Here is a 20,314-nt window from a genome sequence, read left to right on the forward strand (position 1 = left end):
ACATTAAAGAAATGAAATGGGTCATATAAGGAAAACTCAATCTTTCCTACCAAAAATAGATTTATTACTTAAAGCAATCCAACAAGCAATGAATAAACAAAGCAAAGATTAAAATGCATCATAAATGAAATTGTCAATTAAGAAAAACATCTAACTCAAGATTTAGTCTCAGTCCAACTAGAAATCTGATTATGGCTAATAGCCTGCAAATTCAAAAACTCTCACATATTCCATTATAGACTTTGTAAAGTCTGGTTTCAAGTCTCCCACATAAAATACTAGACATTGCAAAGGTTTGCGACTGTCTGTCTCTATGATCACACCAACATGATAACATCATGCTTTGCCCACAAAGTCATCACCACAATCACACCCATGACATCTGTTGAAAAAATGAACACAGATAATACTCCCAAAAATATATAAGTGCAAAAACATAATAATGAAAAGTCTAAAATGCATGAGTAAATAACATACTGGTAAAATATAGAACACAACAAAATAAAATATTGAAATAGTAAAATGCTACATCCACTTCCCACACAAAATCAAAAATGTCTTGAAATATGGTAAAAAAAAACATAAGTTCAACAATGTCTTGAAATATGGTAAAAAGACGATAAATCCACAATTCACATAGAAAAACGAAGAGTCTGACTGTACCTTATTCTGCCAATTCTAAGAGCTCGCCACACTCAAAGATAATGTCTTCACGATCCCGATCTAGGTCTGCTAATGAACGACCGAACTAATTTTTGGGCAGAATTAGACACAAAATCGAGATTCTATAACACACGAACTCAAATGCAGGCGCATAGCGACTTGGTCATATGATTCGCCAACACCGCGTGTTCATCACATTAACTGCTGAGATGATCAACTGTTTGCTGAATACAAAGATTTTGCAACTGAGCGGCTTCACCAGTACCATCTCGCAACCGAAAATTCTTTCATCACACTCTTGTACCTTTTAACATTGTGGCCATATTTTCTGATATTTTATATATATATATATATATATATATATATATATATATATATATATATATATATATATATATATATATATATATATATATATATATATATATATATATATATATATATATATATATATATATATATATATATATATATGCTATATATATATATATATATAAGTTAGCATGGTCTCTAAAAATGCTAATAAATGCTTATTTCTAAAGTTTAAACACTAAATATGACCCTAATCATGCTCCCAAATTATTAAGTTAACTTTTAAATGGAATTAAAGTTACTGTAATTTCATTTAAAAGTTAGCTTAATACATTGCCCTTAAAAAAGAGAAATAAATGGTTTACATAAAAATTGAGAGTTGTAAGAGAATTTCTCTCTCTCTCTCTCTCTCTCTCTCTCTCTCTCTCTCCCCTTCCAACCGATCTATTTTTAGAATTGTCTCAACCTCTTTTTAACAACTCCTTTATTCTGCGTCTCTTTCTCTGTTCTGAAATGCTTTTTCATGAACAAACAATGTTTTATATTTTGACTAATACAACTCTTAGTTATTATGTCTCTGTGTTTTAGAACATATTTGCAACATTAGCGAATTTACACTTTGTAGACGATACAGGTCAAATTAGATCAATTTAAACTATCTACTGTACAGGTAAAGACGTACAGAGAATTAACAAGTTGTAAAAATGTGTGAGCGCTAACTATGAGCGGTAAAGAATCGCCTGGTTCAAGGGTTGTCCTTACTTAAGAGAGTGAAATTATTTATGAATTATTACAGAGACTGAGAGAATAACACATGAGAGAGAGAGAGAGAATTACAAGAAAAATTTGACCACTGATTAGCAACACTCCCATTCTTGTCATGTTAAATGACATGTCTGACAGCTTTTGCCTTCCACCTTCTTACAAAAGATGAGGGAAGAATTTGTTTGTTCAAGATAATACGAATTTTGTATTACAGTTTTATTATTATTATTATTATTATAATTTGGCAGCAGACCCTCTTTTAAACAGGTTCTATTGAATATTATTGCTGCTTCAGCTGCATTTATTTTGTAGAAGACTTTTTCTATTTTCCTTATTGCGGACTTCTCTTCAGTGGAGGTGCGTGCTAACAGCTCGCCTATATTTGTCATTTCATGGGGGAAAAAGTCAAAATCTGGATTCTGCTTCTTTATATATTCTATACAGTTAGTTATATACAATTGTTAATGACAGCGTTTCGACAGACTCTTCTGTCATTCTCCAGCGGGAGCTAGTAGAGGACTGGCAGATTGCATAGGTCCTTCTGAATTTATACACAGGCTTCAGCGGGGGTCATGGATGGCGAATTCTGATTGGTTGCAGTCAGCGAACTTCAAGCCAAATTTCTGCGGCGGCTTCGATCCTGACAGATCTTCGCAACCTGGGAATGTCATTCATTCCAGCGTTCCCATTGGCCTGCCGTTGCGTGATGTCATGCTGGCTGACATCATCGGTAGTTTGGCTGCTATTGGGCTGCGGATGAATGATGTCATTATCTACTCTTTCTGTCGTAGTCGGGGGATTGTCTCGAAGGGCGCCTCGCTCATCAGGGGCATCTCCCCCGACTACGACAGAAAGAGTAGATAATGACATTGGAGGGAGGATTCTGAGTAAATCTCTGAACAGACAGGTAGTTCAACTCACCTGGGTACTCTCTTCCTGGTCATGAAAGGGTAAACGAAGGAGACCGGAGACCGTACCTCTGATCTATTGAACAAGAGAGATGTTCAGCTGCCAGAGTTCTGGGCATTTTGAATTAATGGAATGTAATATCCTTGATTCAAAAACATTTGGATGAACCCACAGTGTCGGAGACTATAAAGCTAAGGATAACCAACTGGTTTGTTCATAGTCAGTCCCTCTCTCCCCTTGCTAAAGAGAAGGAAGGATTTGCATCTACTAATCCAAATGGAGTTAGATTATAGATAGGATACTCAGTCACATCCAGATCACCTGCATGCATGCCCGTCCAGCACGTGATGGCTTGTTCACAGATCCCCTGCCCACTGGAAGAGGAAGGAAGACAGGAGAAAGGGAGGAGGCCAGTTCCACATACACCTCCTTGCAGTCGCACACCTTAGGCGAGATGCAACCTGTCCCTCAAGAGCTGGATGAACTAAAGTACATGACTTGTTGAGCATCCATTATAGGACCCAAGGAAAAGGTGTCCAAGGACCTATGGGCAATGTCCCAAGGTAAAAGAAGATGAATGTGATCTGCACAATTACATTCCATCCTAGCATTCGACCGACAGGTTCTTCCTGCATGTGAAGGACAGACCGATGCCCCTGGCCTCGAAAGATCTGGCCCGAAAAGTACTGATGTCTACCAGGAAGTTGTGGGGTACGCTTGTTTGATCACCTCATTAGTCAAAGAAATGACAATTTGGACACCAGTTCTCGGCCAACTCGAAGCTAATGAATGAGTCCTTGGCATTGGGCTGAAAGTCTAGTTTTTAAGGAGGCAAAAGGCATCATACAGTCATTGGAACCACAACACTGTAGAAGTGGAATGATCAATCTCACTGATCACCTTCTACACATATAGAACGGCAAGAGGCGTATGTAAAGACTGAGGGTTTGTATTTGTGTAGTAACAAATGACAAAATTTTAAAGTAATTTGTATTTTTCGTAATATACAAACCTGAGATCTTTACATAAAGGGCCCACCTCTTACCACCCCTCATTCTCTTACCTGGGCTAAAAGGTAAACTGCGTAGAAGTGAATGCGCATCAATTTGGTGGTGGGTGGTACTTCCATTGGTAGATATTACTGTAACCACCTTGCAAAAGTTTAACGGCTGATTTTCCGGCTTGCTGAAAGTTAATCCCATATATAAAGACCTCAGGTTTGTATGTTAGGAAAAATACAAATTACTTTTAAAATTTGTAATATTATTAGAATATTAATATTAATCCTTAAACGCCGAGCCTTTATTTACAAAAGTGTCTGCCGTATGCCGGCGGCGTTCAGGAGTTAGCATCGAAGCGGAAAAAAAGTTTTTTTCAAAAAATCACAGCACGCTTAGTTTTTAAGATTAAGAGTTCATTTTTGGCTCCTTTTTTTGTCATTGCCTGAAGTTTAGTATGCAACCATCAGAAATGAAAAAAAATATCATTATCATATATAAATATTGAAATATATGACAGCGCGAAAAAAAAATTTCATATATAATTGAATACAAATCGCGCTGTGAGCAAAAAGGTTAAAGCTAATGAGTTATTTTTTTTCTTTGTATTGTACACTAAATTGCGATGATTTTGGTATATAACAAATTGTAAAACGATCAAAGCAACACAGAGAAAATATTATCACAAAATGATACATGAATTTGTAATGCGCGGATGTAAAAAAAAGTTTTTTTTCAAAAATTCACCATAAATCGAAATATTGTGATAGTAACTTCCCGTTTGTTGCAAAATGAAGGTAATTGATTGAATATTACTCAACTGTAAGTATTTTAGCTTACAATTGCAGTTTCCGACCATTTCAGTCGAGTTAAAGTTGACCGAAGGTAGAATTTTTCTATTTATTGTGATTTATATGAAAATATTTCAAAACTGATACAGGGCTACAACCATGAGTTATTTTTTGTTGTATTCTACATGAAATTGCACACATTTTCATATATAAAACTTTATGTAACGACTAATATAAAACGGTGCAAACATTACGACAAAGTGACGAAAGAATTTCTGAGATTTCGGCCGAGTTACTGCGCGGACATAAGGAAAAAGTTTTTTTCAAAAATTCACCATAAATCGAAATATTGTGCTAGAGACTTCCAATTTGTTTCAAAATGAAGGTAAATGATTGAATATTACCAGAATGTAAGAGTTTTAGCTTACAATTGCCTTTTTCTATCATTTCGGTCAAGTCAAAGTTGACCGAAGGTTGAAATTTTGGCACTTATTGTGATTTATATGAAAATATTTCAAAACTGATAAAAGCTACAACCATGAGTTATTTTTGTTGTATTCTACATGAAATTGCACACATTTTCATATATAAAACTTTATGTAACGACTAATATAAAACGGTGCAAACATTACGACAAAGTGACATAAAAATTTCTGAGATGCTCGGCCGAGTTACCGCGCGCGGATGTAAGGAAAAAGTTTTTTCAAAAATTCACCATAAATCAAAATATTGTGCTAGAGACTTCCAATTTGTTGCAAAATGAAGGTAAATGATTGAATATTACTAGAATGTAAGAGTTTTAGCTTACAATTGCATTTTTCGACCATTTCGGTCAAGTCAAATTTGACCGAAGGTTGAAATTTTTTGTAGTCGATGTACGGTACGTCCACTCGTCACCCGACAGACAATTTAGGCGACTTACGATACGTCCAGTCGGCGTTTAAGGGTTAATAAGATTATACTTAATAAGATTATACTTAATAAGATCATAACTATATTTTCTGGGGAGGCAAACCTGCAGGTGTTATGCTAAACACTTGACCATATAGACAGTGACTAGTTTCCACCAATGGGAATTATTCAAGGGAATTATTCAAGAGAAGTAGAAAGAGAAACTTTTCTCTTGGAATGTGTCTGAAGATTGTTGCCATTTCATGTAAAGGCTGTCACAAAGTAATGGGTTTTTATGCTTAAGCAATTTAGCATTTTCTGTTTATTAAGCTTTCAGATGAGTTAGGGAATGTAAAACAAAAATGCTTTATAACAAACCTTTTTGGATTCGTTCCAAATAGTTTTGTATACTTTATGAATAATAGTAATAATTTAATTGAAATCTTATGGTAGGTTGCTGTGTCACATCCCAAGTTTCCTGAGGTTGCTCATGAGGATCTCCATTATAATGACACTAATCTTCATCTGAACATTGAGTTTTTATGGAGGCCAGTCATGGATCTGCAAGTGGACAAGTTACTTAATCAATGGAAGGTTGGTTGTTATTTAAAAATAAACTGTTTGTATAACACTCATATGATTTCATTATTTATTGAACATTTTAACGTCACTTGTTCCTGTGAAAATACAAGCTTCTGCTGTGTTTATGGATGTACCTTTGGCTCAAGATGTTTCAGTCACTGAAGCTTGGTAACAAGGCAGAGTTAGTAATAGGTAAACAACATCCATTCTTATTCAGCTGCCTTGGTGTTCAGACATCATTGAGTTTTGTTCCTCTTTACTTTTCTTGAAGCTTTCTCAAGTATTTATTCGGCTGTCAACTTTGCCTTGTTTGTTTTTGTTATTTTGAGTTTCAGTGTGGTTAGAATGATTAGCAAAGATGTTCAGGATATGAAGTGTGTGTGCTAGCTTTGTTTCACCTGTGTCTGTTAACCTTAATTTTTGAGGTGAAACTTATCGTCTATCATTTAGCTTTATCTGCAACTACTTGGCACGGGTTCGACAAGTGTTAAAATTAAAACAATCGTTATTGAACTCTCCCAATAGTTACTCTGTCACCCTTTGTAGGGTGGGGGTAAAACTGTGAATGTTTCGGTTGCTCATTCTACTCGTGTTGGCAAAATCGGACGACTGTGTAGGTAAGTGCTGTGAATTTTTGGTTTGTTTTCATATTTATCGAATTGGATCGTCGATACTGAGGTTTGTTGTTTCAATATGGATTCTTCTTCTCAATCTTCCTGATCAAAATGTCATAGATTTTGCAAGATAAGCAATTGCAAGACCAGATTGGTTTCTTTGAAGTACGATACACACGAATTATGCAGTGATCAGCGTTGGGTAATTTGTGATTCAGACAGCCATTGTGATCATTGCAGGGAATGGTCTTTTCAAGAGATAGAGAAGATGGTAAAGTATCGTATTTGAAAAGAGAAGGATGGACTTAGAAAGAGTGTAAAGAGAACAGCTAGTTTTGCTTCTAAGTCTTCCTTAGAATTAACTTCTGATAAAGAGATAGATAAATCAATTGATTCTTCTTCTCTAGTAGATTCACATCCTTCCACACCCACTAAGTCAGCTTAGGGTAATAGGTTAGATTCAGTGCAGTGATATTGATTCTGTAAAATCTAGGATTGAATTTTTATGTAACAAATTTGAATCTTTGCATCTAATGTATCTAGTGCATTGGCATGGACAGTGTCCCCTCGTTCCATTGACAGCTCCACAGACACAGCCTTGTCCGTCCCATTGGCTCCTCTTGCTGACAGGCCTGGTAGTCCTGGGGTTCCCAGATGAGGACTAACATCCCAGGATGTTCATGGACTGTGTCCTTTGTCTCCTGCCTTTGCTTCTCAGTCCTTGGTGGACAAACTTAAATTGCGCTCACCTAAAGACATTCATGGTAGGGTGAAAAGGTCTAGGCCTTTGCTTTTGAATACGTTGTCCCAAGGTTATTACAGTGATTCATCCACACCAGGTAACTGATTGCATGTGGCAGTGAACGATGCTGCTGCACCTTCAACCGCCTCAAGGTGTTCGGAGTCCTTAGGCATTCGGGTAGTAAGCATTCGCGCCTAGACTCCCTTTCTGTTGACGATGGTCTGAGTTTTGGTTTTATCAGGGCCTCAGGTATGTCCACTTCTGAGGATTTACGGCTTTTATGGGCTGTCTTTATGAAGCTAAGACTAGCGTGTCAGATATTCGAGGCCAAGGGAAGTGTCGAGTCCGCTCGAGCTTCCACATGTCTTTGTCAAGGCCATGCCAGGTGTATTCTAGGCTGCGAGAAGATTCATCGAGTCTGCACGCCGCCTCATTGAGTCCGAAGGAAGAGTCAGCAAATCCTCAAGAGACAGTAGGCAGTAGAGTTTCTTCAGGGCTGCAGTTAATGTTTATAATGCATGAGTCTTCATATAGTAAGAGGAGTGAGGAGGTAAGTGCGAGCGAATGAGTTCTTAGTGGCATTAAGGAAACAGGTTGTGCTTCTCCTGTGTTGGAAGGTAAGTCTCCATGGTTAAAGGGTTCTCGCCCTCCTTTGTCAGCCGGATTTTCTGAATCAGATCTTGAGAGAGACCATTCTCAGTTCAAGTATTTGCCATAGTGGATTAGTAGAATTTTAGCACCGGATCTTACTAGACCATCTGGTGCTGAGGCTTCTTCAGTTGTCGTGGATGAAGAAGACTTGTTTAGGTCCAGCTCTTCCTCTCAACATTTTCCTTCCCCTACTTTATCCTCAGATAAGGAAGAGGAACACTTAGAATCAGTCACTTCAGGTTTTAAGGAACTGGTTCAGTTGTGTTTGGACATATATCCAAAGTTCTTTTCAGTGGAGCATTCTAATACTGCTTGCTCTCTAAGGCTATCAAATTCTGTGCATGGAAGATTTTACTGTATTGTTAAGGCTTTGCCTTAGAAGATCTCCTTTAAAGGATCCTCTCTTTTGTCTCCCTTCCTTCATACAAGGAAGTCACTAGTTTATTGGACAGGGGAGTTTCTCTACTTTTCTCCTGATCCAGTAGTGGACGGCAGTGTTTTGTCCATGATTTTTCCTATGAAGAAAGGCGGTATTGCGTCAGGCAGGTTGCATTTTTCTATTCCAGAGGCTGAGAATATGTATAAGAGCTTGACTTATGCTATCGAAGGTACGTCCTTCAGTGAAACTGTTCTGAACACAGTTGAACAGTGTTTAAAGGAGTTTGGTGAACTTCTTCCTCTTTTAGCCAGGGATCCTTTTGTTAAAGCCTTAGGGTTTTTTTGCTTCCCTAGAAAAGGTGTTTCTTGATGTGATAGGGGAGCCATCCCATGTCGTGAGCAACCTTAAAGTTCTTAGAAGAGAGCAGCTTTGCTCTCTGCTCTCGGCTGGTTCCGTCTGTTTCCTCCCTTAGCAAACAGTCTTCAATTTCAGCACATCTTTTTTGGAAGATTATTGAAGAAAAACTTTGTGTCTATAGCCTTGGAGACTGAGAGACTGAGAAGTCCCAAGCTTCTAAAAGGAAGTTTCCTGTGTCTTCCTCTTCTTTTGAATGTCCTTTGGACAATGCTACCTCATTTGCTAGGTCTTCCTTTCTAAGTGCTGGAAAGAGGAAAACATCCTTTCACCAGCAAAGTTCCCAATCCCGTTCTGCAAGGGGAGGGAAGTTTATTCCCTCCTCTTATAACAAGAATAAAGAATAGCTCCTTGAGCCCTCAGGTACCTGTTGCGCGGGGGGGGCTGGGGGGGGGCTGGTTAGGCCTCTTTACTGAGGCGTGGGGTAGACGCTTGGGTAGTGGAAATATCTTTGGAAAGTTTTTGCATTCCTTTCAGGAGTTTGGCTTCTCTATCAAACCAGCATAGCCTTTTTGGTCTTATAAGGGCAACCCAGAGAAGAGAAAGGTTTTGAGTCAGGAAGCCTCTTCTCTGTTAGAGAAGACAGCTATATAAGAAATACCAGCTACTTTGCCAGGTTTTTACAACAGGCTATTCCTAGTTCCTAAGGCAACAGGAGGTTGAAGGCCTGTTTTGGATGTATCCAAGCTCAACCTCAATGTGCAATTGTCCCCCTTTTTCTTTGGAGTCACCCTCTGCGGTCTTAGCTGCCATGGAGAAAGAGGCATGGATGTTTATGGTGGACATGAAAGAGGCATACTTTCATGTCCCCATTCACCAACGTTCAAGAAAATTCCTCTGCTTTGCCTTGGGGGAAAGGCTTACCAATTTTGAGCTCTTTGTTTTGGACTAAGTTCTGCACCTCAGGTTTTCACCAGGGTCTTATCCCCCTTTGTGAAATGGCTTCACTTACTAGGAATAAAGACACTTCTGTACCTGTATGATTGGATTATCATTGCAAAGTCCAGGGAGGATTGCCTGATGGCAAGAGAGCTAGTTCTGGGCTTAGCAAAAGCCGTAGGGTTACTAATAAATGTAGTGAACTCTTCACTGGAACTATCTCACAGAGTGACCTACCTGGGCATGATGATAGATTCTGTTCTTTTCAAGGGTTTTCCTACAATCTCTTGTCAATCGCAAGTGAATCCGCCTCCTCACAAGCATGCCAGCCAAATGCTGGCTGTCTCTGTTACGTCAGATGCCTTCTCTGGAGAAGTTAGTCCCAGGTGCTGGGATATGGTTATTGGGATTCTGGTCACTTCTGGAGTAATGTCCCCAGTTGAGAAGAATCTGCACATAAACTGCAAGGAGTTTTTGGCCACCCAGAAGGGGCTGGAAAGGGCAGTGACCAACAAAGTAATTTCTGTGTTCTTGGACAACTCAACATCTCTGTTGTACCTAAGATGACAAGGGGCCACAAAGTCCGAAATGTTAATAGCCACTACCATGGATTTACTTCTGTGGATGAAGGGGAGGAATGTTGTGTAATGCTCCAGTTTGTACCTGGTCCATTGAATGTGTAACCAAAAATAACAGACTTACATGAAAGTGTTGGTAGATGTGGGCGAGTGGTAGTCTCTCTCTCTCTCTCTCTCTCTCTCTCTCTCTCTCTCTCTCTCTCTCTCTCTCTCTCTCTCTCTCTCTCTCTCTCTCTCTCTCTCTCTCTCTCTCTCTCTTAATCAAACCTGGTTTACAAAAATAGTTTATTCTGCAAATCTAACATAAGACAGGTTAAAAATGGTAAATAAACATGATAATAAAATGGAAAGAAAAAGGTAAATGAATACCCTCCCAAACATGTTATCAGTCACAATAACTATAAGTGGGATTCTTCCCATCTCAACCCCGAGTCACTATTCAGTCCCCATTCTAATTATGTTTCTTTTTGTCACCAATTCACTCAAGTGGCCATGCCCATTAGTAGGTGTGTCTACATGTGTCTACCCGTGCGTGTGCATGTGCACGACTTTGCATGGCTATACATGAAACATCTGTAGAGAGAAATCATCTGTCATTAGTATTAACACCAAGTTAGTTCACATTACAGTGCTTCTCCTCTTTTTCACGAGGATAGGTTCCAGAACCCACCTCAAAAATGTAAAATCTGTGGAAATGCAAAATCCCCTCTCAATATGCTTACAACTGCTAAATACCCTGTGCCCCTTAAACTAAAACACTTACAACTGCCTATTTTAACTGTTCACTGCATAATTTAATTGTTCAAACAAAAGCATACCTTAAATTATCGTACCAAAACAATTTCATGCCATTTTAGATAAAAATACACCCCAAACCAGCACCTACCCTCCTGCAACTGTTACTCTCAAGTACAGTATATACTGTACTACACACCTATAATGCTTATAACAATGAAAATTATTTAATAATTTTCAAATCTTAATATTAATGTAAATGGCAAAATATCTATAAAATGTTTAATACAAGTTAAATCTTAAATACAATTTAAATAAATCTGTGTTACAGAACGTTAGACAATCAAGTTTCCCCTGGATACGTAAGCGTAGTCATTTTCTCTCATAGTATTGAAGTCATACTATTTCAGTGCATATGTATTTTTGTTCTCTCTCTCTCTCTCTCTTTTTCTCTCTCTCTCTCTCTCTCTCTCTCTCTCTCTCTCTCTCTCTCTCTCTCTCTCTCTCTCTCTCTCTCTCTCACTGAGATAAGAGAGATATTGATTTTTTACGCATATATGTTTATTTGTTTTGTACAGTATAGTTCTATAGATAAATGTGATGTTACTTTGTCATTAATTTTTTCATATTTGAGAGAGAGAGAGAGAGAATGTAATCTATTAAGCTCATTTAGGGACCCCGAACCCCAGAATGAGCTTAAGTTTACGATTTTTATTACTGTAAAGATTGATTTAATTTGTATTAAACATTTTTTAGATATTTTGCTGTGTTTACTTTTAGTAAATAATTTTTTGTCATAAAAATGTATTTAGTCATGAAAATCAAATGAAAATATAGTAATTAGTGAATATTGCTCTATGAAAAAATTTGCAAGTTGGTGAAAGTTCCCGCAGTATAGTGAAAGATATGTTCCACAAAAATCTGGGATAACATGAAGCGCAAAAAAGTTGGGTAGCACTGTAACCCCATTACTCCACATAGAAATAAATGTCAAAAGAAATTATAACAAAATGATAAGCCACCAAATGTGAATGTACTGTTTATCTTTAACACTCACCCTTGCAGCAAGGAACTTGGTCCTCTGAGTCCTCACACTTTGGCTCCTCCAAAATGAATGTATGGCATTTTACAGAAGCTCCAAGTGCTTACCCTAAAAGCTACCCCTCATTACACACAAACGCACTAACCCCTTCTTCACCACACACCCATATTTGGGTTCTAAACGGACAAAGCTTGTAGAACATTCGAGACAAAATGCTGATGAGCTCTTCCCGCTCACATGCCGCTAACCCAGATATATCCAAGGTGACATTTCGTTCAGGCACTCCATGCTAAGCCTGCAGATTATCAGGCATTCATGTATGCACTGAAATGTGCTGAATGCTTTAAAACACTACATTGTCACGTGCTAACAGAAATGGCTCAGCCGCCACCATGTGTCGACCTCAACACAAATCATGCTTATTCCACATTCACTCTGCAGCTTCATGTCACTTTCATTTCAACGCTCGGAGATTGCTTCTCCTTGAAACAACACAAATTTCCACACCTCAGGAATATGGTAACACTTATTATCGCAACAGTTACTAGCAATGCAGCTAGATCACCTGGTAACACCAACTTATGATTATGCAACAGTTCTATAGAGTCAGTTTCTTCGTCCTCCTTTCGTAACGTTGTAATCTCTGCTGCAGACGGTAATTCCACTAAATCATGGTGATGATGCATATGTTGTGGAAAAATGTTTGCTGTCGAATTATAAACCCCCCTGCTAAGTATGACGAACTCCATAGAAACTATTTTTCATCCTCCGTCATACAACTGCGACCCCTCAAAAAGGAATGATGTAGAAGAGTTCCCACATTTTGGTCAGCTTCTACAAAAGACTGCTGTGGATGTTTGCATGGAGACCACCACATAGTCATCAGGAACTGGTACAAAACTACACTTTGTAGCTGTAGTCAAGTCATGTGTCAATTGAAACTCAGAACCCCCTAAAGTGATGCCTCTTAATGTATAACCCTTATTGTCAGTTACCACCAAACTCACAACAAAAATTCCCAGGTTATAATTTACCAGATCTTAAGGTTAAAATGTTAAGCACCGATTGCACAATCAAAAGGAGCCATTTAAACACAAGAAACCCTTGTAATTTAATGATAACACTAACACTTAACACAAAACTTTATACAATAAATTCACAGCAAAACCAAAAGTAAATCATTTCTGCACAGTATCAAATTGAAGCAGGGAAAATATCATAATACTTGTAACTTATGGATATTCAATAAATGCCATATTTAGGATGTTACAAAGGCAGGCACAAGACAACTTTTGGTGTTGTCGAGAGGCAGTCCAGCAAAAGACTATTGCTGCGCATGTAATAATAAGCACAAAACACAAAATATATCGTAAACCAATAAGCATAGCTTCATAGACAAAGTATCACTCCCACCTCAAATAACACTCTTCAGAAAGATAATACAAAGACATTGCCGAAAATATATGTAGATCCTGGACAGGCCCCCACTTGTCACATATTATAAACCCATGTACACCTGCCTTTATAATCTATAGGTGACGACTGATATTTGTCTCTGTTCCCTCTAACATCACTACTTGGTCTTCAAGACCTAAATTTCGTAATCAGTCAGTCTAATCTCACTACTGAGTTATTGGATGTACTAGGAAAAGGCCTTATTCTATAACTACAAAAAGATTTTTTATCACTTGTTGGAATTTCAACAATCAACCCTCTAACAGATATACCTTTATTATCCCATAATATCTATATAAATCACTACCTGTGAAAATTATGTTGGACCCCACTCGTAAGCCACGTTCCTCAAAGTAGGCTCTAACCCCCCTATAGGCAAAATATTTTCAGAGATATGCCCTTCTGAAGCTGCTGATATGCCCCTCTGAAGCCGCTATTACTGCTTTTACTTGAGATTTGATTTCATGTAACAAAGTATATTAGTTTGCCTTTGTATACCCGTTTTACATTTATGTACAAAAATAAAAATAATTCCATTGATACATTCGTTTCTTCTAGCAGCTAAAAAATTATTTTCCTAATTACTTCGGTAGTAGGCTCAATTAGCTGATTTTGAGAAAGTAAACATTGCAAATGGCAGATGATAGTTTTTATATACATTACGATGATCATGTATTAATATAATAATACAGTATATTGGATTCTGTAAGTACAATAATAATTTCATTATCATTATCTTTACCTTGATTACAGCTGTAATAGCCTGTTTGGCTTTAGCAAATGGACACTATGAGTATAACATCTGGGCTAGCCTAGGTCTACAGTTCATATGTGGCCTATGCATTTTTATCTTGTGTATGGTAATACAATGTGGTAACAACTGATAAGGAAGTTGCTGCATAGAAATACATTAATGGTCGTAAAACCATGGTAGGTTGTGGGTAAACACATTTAGGCTACTAGCGTACTGAACTGTGGCATTTACTAGAGAGAGAAAAAGAAGGGGTTGAATTTTTTGTCTTTAATGTGTATTTATGCAATGTATTTTGTTACAAATATGGGCAAAAATGGTAGATAGTTGCCTTTTGCATAAAGTTTTCAGTTTAAAGTGTGATTTGTATTGTTTATAAGCATACCGAGTGTTTACAGTTATGTGGTATTGACAAGGTTAGGTGAGGAAGGGCACAGAGTCACCCTTGAACACCTTAGATTTTTTTACTTGCCATACTTGCCATTATTCAGGTTTCGCCATTATCCGACAGACCCTTGGCTCTTTTAATCCAGATAATTGAAGAATTACTTTTTTATATGTGTATATATATGTATGTTTGCCCTCAGCCCTCATTCAAATACTTGAGCCTACTCTCCACGATACCGCCAGGTAGAAGTTAGGTAATTTTGATCAACTCAGGCAGTCTGGGAACATCTCAGAAAAAGAAAAAACACCACAGATTGCATAAAGCCTCAGAGAAAATCATTATTAACATGCTTTTAAAAGTAACAAAAACTCTAAAATCTTATGGACATTTTATTGACATTCAGCTAAAAAAATATAGGCAGCTGAAGAGAATTAACGTCATTTGATGATCATTCCAGGATAATACAAAGAACTATTGTCTACTTTTGAATTTCAATAGGAAACTTTATTTTAGGGGGAACTATACTAAAGAAAGTATGCAAGAGGCTTGCAGATGAAGAGATCTGAAGACTGCAGAAATGGTAAATATTACTGGTATGATGAGTTGCAACTGAGATGGCTTGGGCATGTGGTAAGGAAGAGTGAGGAGGTAGAAGTGAACAGAACTTAGATTTAACCTATTAGAGGTTGAAGGTTGAGAGAGAGGCTGAGGATTAGATGATTTGATAAAATGAAGATGATTTAGAAAAGGGTTTATCAGGTGAAGATGCTTTTGACAGAAATAGCTGCAGGAAATTTATTAAGGCAACTAACCCCTAGCTAAAGAAAATGTATCTCGTAAATTTCTTTCTCTTAGTTTATTTTGCCAAGGTAATTTGTGTCAACATGGTAATTCATGTCAACGTTGAGCTTTGCTGGAACTCTCTCCACTTAGAATTGTAGTCTAGAGTGCTATGGACCTCTTCATGATCCTTGATCAATATACTGTACAGCATCTCTCTCTCTCTCTCTCTCTCTCTCTCTCTCTCTCTCTCTGTGCATTATATCAAAATTAGATTATGCTAAGCACCATATTTTCTGTCTTCGTCTCATCCTTCTCCGTTGTTTTTCCATGTCTTTGTCTTATCTTTTTCTGTCTGTTCTGTCTTTATCATACTTTACTTTTTCCGTTGTTTTGCACAGACTATCCACCTGACAAGTCTTTTCATGGAGTTCCCATATCATAGAGTAATTTTATGTGCAAGTGATGTTCCCTGTCAGCTGATCAAGTTGACTTTCAATTTCTTTTTTGTGTAATAGATTTCTCACTGCATTAATCAGACTTACTTACCACCTGATGATTCCTTATCTGGAGTAGCCATTTCATAAGTAATGTAATTTTCTCAGCAAATGATGAAGTTCTCGTGGCCCAGCCAGTCTCATTCACATCTCAGCAAATTAATGTACCATCTCACTTCCGTATTTTCATCTGTAATTTCACCTATATAATATATTTTGCGTGTCATTAATGAGCCTAATCACCTGATGATGGTTTTTTTTGGTGTTTGCCTTTTATAAAGTCGCTTTCTTCATACATCTCATCAGCAAGCTCGTCCTTTCGGGTAGTCCAGCAATGTGCCATGGTACTGTGCCTGAAGATCCTCGGCTAGATTGTTATCAGCTTAATTACCAGATACAGCAGCTTTTGGTTTTGAACATTTTTTTGTCTAGATGTGCCATAATCTTTCTTCCTGTTTCTTGTGGTGAAATTCCTTTTGCTGGAGGTGATTTTGATGTTCGGGCATTTCAGTCGTCCCTCGAAGTCTCTCGATCTAGTTTCAATCTTCCCTCAAAGTCTCTCCATCTAGTTTCAAATCTTCCCTCAGTCTCTCCATCTAGTTTCAATCTTCCCTCGAAGTCTCTCCATCAAGTTTCAACCTTCCTTCAAAGTCCCTCCATCTAGTTTCAGTATTCCCTCAAAGTCTCTCCATCTAGTTTCAATCTTTCCTCAAAGTCTCTCCATCTAGTTTCAAATCTTCCCTCGAAGTCTCTCCATCTAGTTTCAATCATCCCTCAAAGTCTCTCCATCTAGTTTTGAATCTTCCCTCAAAGTCTCTCCATCTAGTTCCAAATCTTCCCTTGAAGTCTCTCCATCTAGTTTCAAATCTTCCCTTGAGGTCTCTCCATCTAGTTTCAATCTTCCCTCAAAGTCTCTCCATTGAGTTTCAATCTTCCCTCAAAGTCTCTCCATCTAGTTTCAAATCTTCCCTCAAAGTCTCTCCATCTAGTTTCAAATCTTCCCTCGAAGTCTCTCCATCTAGTTCCAAATCTTCCCTCAAAGTCTCTCCATCTAGTTTCAAATCTTCCCTCAAAGTCTCTCCATCTAGTTTCAAATCTTCCATCGAAGTCTCTCCATCTAGTTTCAGTCTTCCCTCGAAGTCTCTCCATCTAGTTTCAAATCTTCCCCCAAAGTCTCTCCATTTAGTTTCAAATCATCCCTCAAAGGCTTTTCCATCGAGTTCCAAATCTTCCCTCGAAGTCTCTCCACCTAGTTTCAAATCTTCCCTCGAAGTCTCTCCATCTGGTTTCAGTCTTCCCTCAAAGTCTCTTCATCTAGTTTCAATCTTCCCTCGAAGTCTCTCCATCTAGTTTCAATCTTCCCTCGAAGTCTCTCCATCTAGTTTCAATCTTCCCTCGAAGTCTCTCCATCTAGTTTCAATCTTCACTCGAAGTCTCTCCATCTAGTCTCTCCATTTAGTTTCAATCTTCAGTCTCTCCATCTAGTTTCAAAAGTCTCTCCATCTAGTTTCAATCGAAGTCTCTCCATCAGTTTCAATCTTCCTCGAAGTCTCCATCTAGTTTCAATCTTCTCTCGAAGTCTCTCCGTTTAGTTTCAATCTTCACTCGAAGTCTCTCCATCTGGTTTCAAATCTTCCCTCAAAGTCTCTCCATCTAGTTTCAGTCTTCCCTTGAAGTTGCTCCATCTGGTTTCAATCTTCCTGCAAAGTCTCTCCATCCAGTTTCAGTCTTCTCACAAAGTCTCTCCATCTAGAATCAGTCCCTGCTGACAGTAAGGTAAGATCCCATTTGCTTCTTCATTGGCATTTCCATATGATGAATCTCCTCTTTCTTTTGCCCATTCAAGCACTTCTAAAAGTTCTTCACACAATTTAGTTTTCATGAGTGATTGTTATTTTTTTTTTTTCTGCAATATCCTCCTTAATAAGATTCAGTGAGACTATATACAGTAAAATTTAGGTGATGATGCCATACAATGTTTATCTCTCTCTCTCTCTCTCTCTCTCTCTCTCTCTCTCTCTCTCTCTCTCTCTCTCTCTCTCTCTCTCTCTCTCTCTCTCTCTCTCTCTCTCTCTCTCTCTCTCTCTCTCTCTCTCTCTCTGGTAATACTCTGTAGAGCACAGGACTGGAACCACAGCTGACAGAGCTAGCCACAGAAGTGGTACTGATTGTGTGTGCAGATTTACCACCACCTACACACAGCGCAATTTATTTCTCTTTTCTTTCCCACCCCATCTTTGTCAGTAAGCCAGTAGGCCAGTAAGTGTCTTGAATGTGCTCAGCTAATTTGCCTGACTACCTAAGGTAATATTTGTTCTCCCACCTTGCACCTGCGTGCTTCTATTCACATTTTTACCATTCTGTGCAGTTAAGCACATTTACATGCTTACACCAAGAGGAGTGCTGCCAAGTGTGTAGTGCGGATGAGGGAAATGCTAGTGATCGAGGGGTTACTGCAATTCGTCATCAGACAGCAGACTGAGAGTTGGCATATGTGATGAGACTTTTCTTTTTTCAACTCTTCATGCCAGTGTAGCTCAGTCTGTTTCACATGGAATAAGGCTAATTATTAAGTGGGTTAGTATAAAAATATGTTAGTCTTCTCCAACCTTACTGTTCGGGACAGTCTAGGCTAAAAGTATAGATTTCACTTGATTAAATATAGCAGTTTCTCCTTGCAAAACCACTAGTGACTGTAGTGAAAATAAAAGAAACAAATACCTTCTTCAAGAGAAACCAGTTTCAGAGTCAACTGGCTGGGTAACTAACAAGTGAACAGTTTGGATATTTGTGTTGACAAGCATGATGTCAACCTGAGAATAGTTCCACAGGTTTTCTACCAGGTTGCAGAGGTATGGTCTTGCTCTTTTTTTTTTTTTTTTACAAAAACTGTTGAGTTAAATGTGAGTCATTGAAGTGAGCAACACTGTAGATGATGTTTTGCGCTTCATATTCACCAGTAGGGTTACGAAGATCAATGTAAATGGAAGAGCTGAAGATACATGACCTATTTCTTATCTGTACCTGTGATACTTGTTGGAAAGAATAAGGTAGCCATATTTGCCAGTAAGAATTCTGTCTCAAGTAAATTTTGCAGAATGAGATTACTGTATCTAGATCTAGGTACCCAAGACTTTTAGTATTCGTGAATGCCATCTATTTCTAGCTAAGGGAGGTACAGTAACTTGAAAACATGTACAGTAATTCAGTTTTGTTCCAGGATTTTGGTCTTACCAATGGTATTGCACACTAGTAATGGGCATTTCTTTTTATCACTTTATTTACAAAAGAATTTATCAGTTCTTCAAGTAATTACTGTTGGCTGCTTATGTCTTTCTACTTTCACTGTGCTAAATCTTAATAGTACTGCTTACTGGTTGGTGGGTGCATGATCAGTAAGGCCAGCAGTTTTGTTAAGCAGATGGTTATCATTACCGTTCACCTTTTATCTGGCATTATTAACCCCATGGTGAGCGAAGTTGTGTAATATTAAAACCTGGCCGCTGGAAGTAAGTGCTTCCCAGTTGACTTATGCCTGGATATGACTTACTGTTTGGGGTACAGGGGTACCATGGATAAATAAAAGTTATAGATATATAAAGGCAACCTTAATGTTCTCCAAATTGAATAAAGTGAACTGAAAGGCTACTTCCTTTGACTGCTTTCAAAATAATCATTCAAATTAAGCAATAGAAGAGATTTGCTTATTCCGTGTAAGAATTGTAAAGTGATTATGTTACATAAGTAAAAGATATTTTAATGAAAGTGCTCTCTTTCCATCCAATTTGATTGGCTTTTCAATAAGGTTTGGGACCCCTTTGCAGCAGTAGGTCTGACTAGACCACTTATGTTTACCTGCAAGTAAGAATTCATGTCTTCCATTTTCTAAAGTTAAGGATTGATAAAATGAGAGGTTTGTATTTATAAAATTTTGAATTATTTAAATATATTTTCTTTATAAAGTACATTTTGTTTAAAATGAAATTGAGTTCCTGCTGCCTAACCCTGTAAATTGGATGTTCTTAACACATTTATTAAATAAAGGAGCACATCTTGTTTTCAGAACAATGTTTTTGATTTCCCAGAATCACTTGTTAAGATTCTAAGTTCAAGTAATATGGTTGCTATTCATATTTTCAGAGAAGTAAGGTACTACCAAAACTTATTGTCGTTGGAAGTGCCACGCACACTATCAAGATATCTAATGGGTCTTCTCTAGCACTTGAAGAGTACAAGAAAAATTTAACACACATAGCTTCTGTAAGTATTGTGAATTTTTCTTTACATTATGCCACTGAATTAGTGAGTTTCCTTTCTTAGTTTGTGGTTGGTTTTACTCGTGAATTTTACTCAGTTTCCCTCTCTCTCCCCCCTTTCATTATGATAGTTGTTTCCGTGGTGTTAATAAATACTGTTGAAAAGATTTGTTACGACGGGCACAAAGACAATTTCAGTGAAAATGGGAGGTAAATGCAGTGACTGCGAGTGTGGGTACAGC

At 37.8% G+C, this 20,314-nt stretch overlaps 1 protein-coding gene across 1 annotated transcript in view; it reads left to right on the plus strand.

The window, feature by feature from the left end:
- LOC136833798 (N-acetylneuraminate 9-O-acetyltransferase) overlaps positions 1-20,314 on the plus strand; it is a 263,251-nt gene that overhangs the window by 8,865 nt on the left and 234,072 nt on the right. The window contains exons 3-4 of the mRNA XM_067096057.1: positions 5,783-5,923; positions 19,957-20,076. Coding sequence (XP_066952158.1) covers positions 5,783-5,923; positions 19,957-20,076 — 261 coding nt within the window. The remainder of the gene's footprint in view (positions 1-5,782; positions 5,924-19,956; positions 20,077-20,314) is intronic.

This window comes from Macrobrachium rosenbergii, chromosome 52 (assembly GCF_040412425.1).
Source record: "Macrobrachium rosenbergii isolate ZJJX-2024 chromosome 52, ASM4041242v1, whole genome shotgun sequence".
Classification (NCBI taxonomy): Eukaryota; Metazoa; Arthropoda; class Malacostraca; order Decapoda; family Palaemonidae; genus Macrobrachium; species Macrobrachium rosenbergii.